The 7,389-nt window shown below is 41.6% G+C and overlaps 1 protein-coding gene across 2 annotated transcripts in view; it reads right to left on the reverse strand.

The window, feature by feature from the left end:
• SERPINB12 (serpin family B member 12) overlaps positions 1–7,389 on the reverse strand; it is an 18,774-nt gene continuing 11,385 nt past the window's right edge. For both annotated transcript variants that reach the window (XM_046671509.1, XM_046671508.1), the window contains exons 6-8: positions 4,308–4,450; positions 3,186–3,353; positions 1–2,236 (exon numbers count right to left, since the gene is read on the reverse strand). In XM_046671509.1, the coding sequence (XP_046527465.1) occupies positions 1,832–2,236; positions 3,186–3,353; positions 4,308–4,450 (716 nt within the window). In that variant the 3' untranslated portion in view covers positions 1–1,831. The remainder of the gene's footprint in view (positions 2,237–3,185; positions 3,354–4,307; positions 4,451–7,389) is intronic.

The following is a 7,389-nucleotide window of genomic DNA, read 5'->3' on the forward strand; positions in this document are numbered from 1 at the left end:
TTAACTAATGACAAAAGTGCTTTATTCACTAAGAAGAAACATTTTAATCAATCAAAGATTAGTAAAGACTATGTTTACTGATGTACAGAAAAATTTAAGAATCTCACTCTTTCTCATCATTGTAAATACATACATTTTCCCCTCATGATTAAAATTCTGAAAAATCCCAATACAAACGAGAAAATGTGTTTATCAGGGAAAAGAATTAGAACATAAGCAATTTCAGACCATGCCAGACCTCTATGTAGGTCACGGTTATCCAGCTGTGTCCCTCAGTGATGCCAGGTCAGCATGGAACCAGGCCTTAAAATGTCAGCCCCAAAAGGAACCACAAGAGAGACTGATTTGATTATCTGAGACAAATGTGACCCATGGGACGTGCATTCTGGGTAAAAAACTTAGAAGTAATGCTTCAAACTGCCTCACATTACCTATGAGAAATTTTTAATACCATAAACAAGCTTTGACAATGACAAAACTGTATGAAGAATGTGAAATTTGTCCCTCTTCGCACAAAGAAATCACTGGCGTAGAGGAGCACTGGGGTAGGAGGCCAGCATGAGAGCAGGTGAGGTTTACCTACCTTCTCCTGCCAAAACTGCTACAGCCACACTGACCAACACAGTGGCAACTGGGCAGAGGATGGTCATCGGGCAAGGCAGAGAAACTGGGCCACAACCAAGACCAGAAATTCACCTCCACAGAAGAGAGACTAACCAATTCCTCGAGTTAGGCCTGTCAGTGGTCATTCCAGAGCATTCAGCTAAGGCAGAGATCAACCACTCAGACCAACACATCAGAGAACAAAGGTCCCAGGTCCTAGAGTCTTGAACACTCTGACATCAGGCTTTCAGTAGACCAGAGCTTGATATGAAAGCCAATAGCCTTCCTGACAAGGGTTTCCATGTGCATCACACCCAGGCCGAGGCCTGCTCTCGGGACATGACCAAGCATGAGGCCTCTGTAAGGACAAATGGGTCCATGTGGCCAGAGTACTGAGAGAAGGGAATGGGGAGCCCAGTGGTCCACAGTGAGGGAAACACTTATTTCCCCCACCTCACATGCTGGGTATTTAGGGGTAACTGCAAGTGAGAATTCTCTGAGGAAGGGGTGAGGAAGAGACAGAGGGAAGTGCTTCACGATGGTGGCCTGGGAGACTCACTAAGGAAAACTGAAACCAACCTCTTTTAAATCCACTTGCCACTTTCTTGGGTCAATGTCAAACTCACAAGACAAATACCATTCTCCTCATCCATGAAAATGAGAGCTGGTTGAGGCAGTCTTACATTCTTGAACTATCACCTAAATCCACCCCAAGCCCTGCTTTCTACCAAGTAAGAGGCACCTCACAAAACATCTTCCATGCAGTTGAAGAAGATGGAAGAAGAGGCAAGGTATGCTGCCCAGTGATTGGCCATGATTTTAACTGCCATGGAAACAGAGTTGAGTTTCTAAAACACACTCCATTTAAACATTTCTCTAGCCACCATATTAAAGTGTTTTCTGAGTTTGCTGTCTCCTAGAAGTGGTCTAATGACTTGAACTTTCAGGATTCCTTCATAAGGAGGTAGGTCACTCAAAGTCAATATGATTCTCAATTATATTGACCTTCAGGTCACAGAGGGTGAATTTATATCCTTGAAAATCAGCTACAGGGTGAGAGAAAGATCAGGACAAGTGCCGGCCAATGCCTGGAAGAAGGGAGCCTGGAGCTGCGATGGAATTCGGCCAGCTTTAGATATTAGCAAAAACACAAATGCCCATGTTATAACAGGAGAAGACTGCATTGCCATTTTCTTCCAGCTCCCAATTACTATACAGTGTGCTCCTTTCAAGGAGAGCAGACCCTGCCATAGAAGAGAATGGTTTGGGTTTTGTTGTGTCTGATGAAAAAGAGAAAAGGATGATTGGCATTAAATGTCACCCAGGATGGTGTGCCCTTTTCCATGCCGACAACTCCACTGGCTGCAACTGCCTGTGTGCCATTTTCATCCACCTCCACAAAGGTTTTATGGACAACTTTGGACAGGTACAAATTGGGACTTGGAGAGATTCCAGTCAGATCAGCCTTTGTTTCATCAAAGATATCCGTGATGCCCATGTCTTGTAGAATAGAATTGAGGTCATAGCTGTCTTCCAGGGTGAACTGGGGAAGGGAGACGGCTACACTTTCTTCTGACATATTTTCAGAACTGCTCCAGGCCACTATCTTTTCATAGGTGATATTCCTTTCCAGCTACAAGAGGAAGAAAATAACGTTTAAGATCAGATTATGAGCCTGCCACGAATACCCCAATTACTTCAAAGAGTCTGAGTCTATTTCAACAGTCAGTAACAATCTTCAAGGTCTTTCCCTAAGCCTTAAAATACTCTGATTTCATTTAAAACTCCTCCAAGCAAATCTCTTTCCTCTTTAAAAGTTCCAGGATAGTTTGGGTTCCAGCATTCTTTGGTGTCTGAAAGACTAGTGTTCAAAGCCCACCAAAGTTCAGTTGAATATGTTGGGTGAGCTTGGCTAAGCCTTGACATTCTGAAGTTCAATCTCCTCTTCTATAAAATGGAGATACTATCATTAGGCTACTGCAAGGATTAAACAAAATAATGTATGTAAACTACTTAACATAGGCCAGGCATATAACAAATTTTGAATAAAGATTATTATTGTAATTACTATACCAGCATTTCTCTGCCACTGTCTCTCTATTTCTCTCTTCATCCACATGACCATATGGATTCCTACCTCACAAGTAATCTATTCCAGTGTCAGCATCTCCACCTCTGTCAAGGCAGAGGCACCTAAAAGCAGGATTCCACTAAAGGTCTTTAACTGAGCAAAAGAGTCTGAGTAGAAGGCCAAAAGTCAAGTTGTTCAGAGAAAAGGAAAAGCCATTTCATTTGTAGCAATTTTCAAGTTACTCAGCATCCAGATTCCTAAATCCGGAAAAAATAATTTCAGAGAGCTATGAGATTAAAGAGGAAACTCCTATACAACATTTTTGGCATTTGTTCTTTAGTTCTAAACAAATGAGGAATAAATATCTCAACAAATTCAGATTCTTAAGTATTCTTTGATATCTCTTATAGCTCAGGTACCATCCTTCCTCAGTGTGATAGATGGTAGATACCACTGCTTTCCAAAGATCTATAATGAAATATTTTGTAGAGACATGAAAATGAAAGTCTACCTCTTCCAGGCCCTTCAAGTTATCTGCAGAGCAAGATGGAAGCAGGATGAACATGCTGAGCTCCCCCTTGGTATACCTCATTTCAAGGATCTGTGCCTTCAGCTCCTCTATGAAGCCGATTCTAAATAGACCTTTTTGATTCATCATCTTCACAGTCTTCTTTTCGTTCTGTAGTAGACAAGGTAGAAAGTGACAGGACTGCTATGATAACCTCACAAACTCACATGGTCCTCAACTTCTCCGAAAACAGGGGTCCATTAAAGCTTCACCAGAAGTTCTGAGCCACACTAGTGATCCAACCAAAGAGAGTCCTCTGCCCACTGGTCAGCTGGCCTTTCCTTTACCAACACTTTATCTTCCCATGGTTTTAATCGGTTCTTCAGCTTCCAAGACCACTTGTTGGTAGACTGTCTTTCCAGGCATCTACCCACAGCCTAGCCAGCAGAAACAAGCCCTGCCAGCTCTCTGTCTTCCATACCTGTTCCATCCCAGTCACTTGGCCTCATGTGGCCCCCTGCACCTGCTGGCCTGAATGCCCCCACCACAGTGCCAATGGGAACCTTGGTTAAATGATAACCATCTACATATTAAATTAACAACACTTGTTCCATAGGCTTCCATCAGAGGAAATGGCACCACTCCAGGCACTTTAAATCTCAAAATAATCTCAAGGTATGTAGGGGGTCATGAATCTACAGATGAGGATGTACAGCACTTGAGAGAGGAACATGGCTAGCAAGTGCTGGCCTGGGGCCTGACTCTTCCCTTTCCTCCCATTCTGCAGCTTGGTGGCTTGAGGCAAACACTCACAGAGTGAATCCTAACGTGAATTTGGCTAAGTAACTTAACCTTTGCATTTTTTCTCCCTCAACTCCTAAATGGGAATAATAATAACATCCATTTTCATAACATTATTTTGGGAACAAATGAAATAATGAGCGGAAAATGCTCAGTGCAGTGCCTGGCACAAAAATGCTTAATAAACTTCAGGTACTGATTTTTGTACTAAATGTTCTTATTATACATGTAAGCTGTGACCCAGTGATCTAAGTTTTAGATTTGAGTATACACACTGCAAATCATTCTGAGTGGAAATTCTGAGTGGAATATCTAATGTAGTACCTCATTTAGAGAGAAATGTGCATCAACTGTGTTTTCATAGTCGAAATATTTTTCCCATTTGGCCTTGAAGTAAACAGCATTCACTAGCACCAGCACGGTTGCATTGGTAAGAGTTTCCTTTCTGAAGAGTTCCTTGATTTTACCTAAAAAAGAAAAAGTGCCAGAGAATATCCTGAATATGAACTGTATGAAAAGTACTCAAGTAGACATATTTCTTTTAATGCAGCTTAACATCCCCAAGGCTAGAGAATGTCCCATTGAAGAGACACGCTGACCCCGGAAAATTGAAAGACTCATAGTCTGGGGTGGGATGGAGGTAGAGATAAGGGTGGGAGAGATGGGGGAGGCACCCTCTCACTAAGAGGGGCCCATTCCAAGCACTGTAACTGGGGGAATTTCCTCTGATTCTCTGTATCACTGTGGTTGGAACTTGTCACCAGACATCTTATGCCATGGTTGACCTTTCAAATTATGTATCCTACCACTTATTATATCATATAGTCTCCTTGAGAAAAAAACACTGTTGTATAAGTGCTATCTCAAGCACTTACCATAGAAGATGAAAAAAATGCATACAAATTCTTGCATACAAACAAAAATGCATATAAATATATGGGGCCATGATAGAAAACTGATTTTCTAGGGACTTTCACATGCCCTCTCTCATTTCATTCCACATCAACCCTGAGAAGGAGGTATTGTTATCCCTTCTTTATAGTAGAATAAACTACAGCCAATGAGAGGAGAGGCCACAGAGCTAAAATGCAGCAAGGCCGATGGAGATGAGTCCTGGGGCCTTCCCGCTCCTGGCCTGGTTCTGCGGCTCCTCCCACAATAACCAGCCCTAAAGCAGACTGGAAAAGCCCATGCTATCAGGCAATAGTCCACCCATCATTTTCCACCTCAGAATACTAAATCCTCAGTTACTTGAATGCATGTCAAGGCCTTAAAATGAGAAGATCTTTCCACCTCAAGAAGATTTCCACTTAAATCCCATAGCAATAGATTATGTTGACATCACCTACACTTAAAATACTTTGGGAGAGTTAACTAAGTGAGGAGAAACTAGATATTCATGGCTTAGTATTACTTTCTCAGTGAACCACTTTCCTCTTGGCAACTGAGTGGAACCTTGAAGGAATGAGAATTTCTATGGCATGTGGAAGAAATAAGGAGAAATAATTTTGGAGTTTGGGTGCTTCCCCCAAGGAAAGGCCAGACAGGGATATCCCAGCCCCAAGCCAACGTGAGGAGGTCAAGAGACAAGGAAGGAAATTCATCAAATGGAAGAGAGAATCAGAAAGCATTGCACCGGACACCAAACTGAAGCAAGTCAGACATCTTCCCCAGGCCATCCATCACTGAGAACATGTGCAAACGCCCTGGGACATGGTCTTATTCTGAAGGCAGAAGAAGTGATGCACTATGTGTGTTCCCTCATGTACTCCAAACTTTTCATTGCACAGAAGCATCTTTCTCAGACCCACACTGTAGTCAAAAAAATGCCCTGATCCATCCAGCAGTTTGATCTGACCCCAAGGAAGCCACTAACCTTTAGGCCTTAGGGAAAGAGTTTATTCTGTTTCTCAAGCCTACATATGCTCTGGTAGAAGGAAGCGGTCACTAAGTCCTATCCAGGGTACTAGCATCAAGCGGGCTGACATCCTCCCTTCTTCTCCATAGAAAGCCAACAAAACCACAGACCATTTCTCCCCGTGTGTGAAACACAAATCTGGGGAGGTTTGAGTCTCCAACACAGGGATGGTGGGGCATGAATCTAGTGGGGACATGGTTCAGGGGGACAAGACCACTGCAAGTAAACAAGAAATAGGAAAGGGAAAGGTTTAAAGGAGAAGTTGAAGCCTCTCACTTGTTGGCTACACTGAGTTCAGAACACAAAGGCTAATCCTTAAACAGCAATAACTACAATAAATAACACTTCTAACCTGAGGACACAAACCTTGTTCAAGGATCGTTTATCTGTTTTAGAAATCCTTTTTTTAAAAAAACCTAAATCATGGATTGGGTATATTCCCATTTTGGAAAATCTTTAATTTGTTTGAAAAATTGCATTAAAATATTTGACATGTTACGAGGAGACATAAATGGGGTGTCAGAAAGGCAATTTCTTTATTTGGGCTTATTGTCTCTGCTTTGCATTTGAAGAATCAAGATGTTCAAGTTAAGGTACTGTGAGTCATTCTTGATGACCCGCTGACTCTCATTAAACCATCCATCCTATCCAAGTGACTGGTAAAATCCTTCTGATCTACACCTCAATATCGCTCAAATCCATCCAGTTCTCACCATCTCCACCAGCACCACCTGGTCCAAGCTGCTAGCACCTCTCTCTTGTTCTTCTACAATGATGCTCTATCTACCATCTGCACCTACATGCCCTCCTGTCCACTTCCAATCTGTTCTCCGTTGGACAATGAGTCTTCTTTTTAAAAACACACTCTCTGTCTTAAACCTTCTCTAGCTCCCCTTTGTTCTTAGTTCATCATGTGAAGCAACACTGAAAACTTTTATACTTGAGTGGGTTCTTATTAAGGCAACATGAATTTGTATATTAATTACAAGTACATATGAGACACTAAGACACCTACTATAGATTTGAAACTCCTTCCAACTCAATTAAAGAATATTTTTAAACGTGCTGTATTGTTTTTGTTGTATGATAGATGTTGTAAGTCCAAGAAACAGGGTCCTAAATAATTCTAATATGACAGACGAACTCCAATGTCAGTGGATATTTTACAGGGAAGATGAGTTTTGATTCTATGAGCAACTGAACCTTCAGTGCTGAAAACACTGGTGTGATTCAAACAATGACAACAATCAATGCATACCATCAAAAGGAAACTCTAAACTATGATGAATGAATTAGAAGCATTAGAAATATTGAAACAAAAAATAGAACTTATGAGGAGAAACCATTTAGAACGTGAAACTATGGGTTCCATTTGCTAAAGAAAATACAGCTTTAGAGAATCATGGAATTTCATAGAGGCAAGAGATCTTCTCTCTTCTACTCCATCATTTTACAGATGTGGCTGCTGAGAACCAGAAAGGTTATCAA

The sequence above is a fragment of the Equus quagga genome, chromosome 9 (genome assembly GCF_021613505.1).
Source record: "Equus quagga isolate Etosha38 chromosome 9, UCLA_HA_Equagga_1.0, whole genome shotgun sequence".
Taxonomy (NCBI): Eukaryota; Metazoa; Chordata; class Mammalia; order Perissodactyla; family Equidae; genus Equus; species Equus quagga.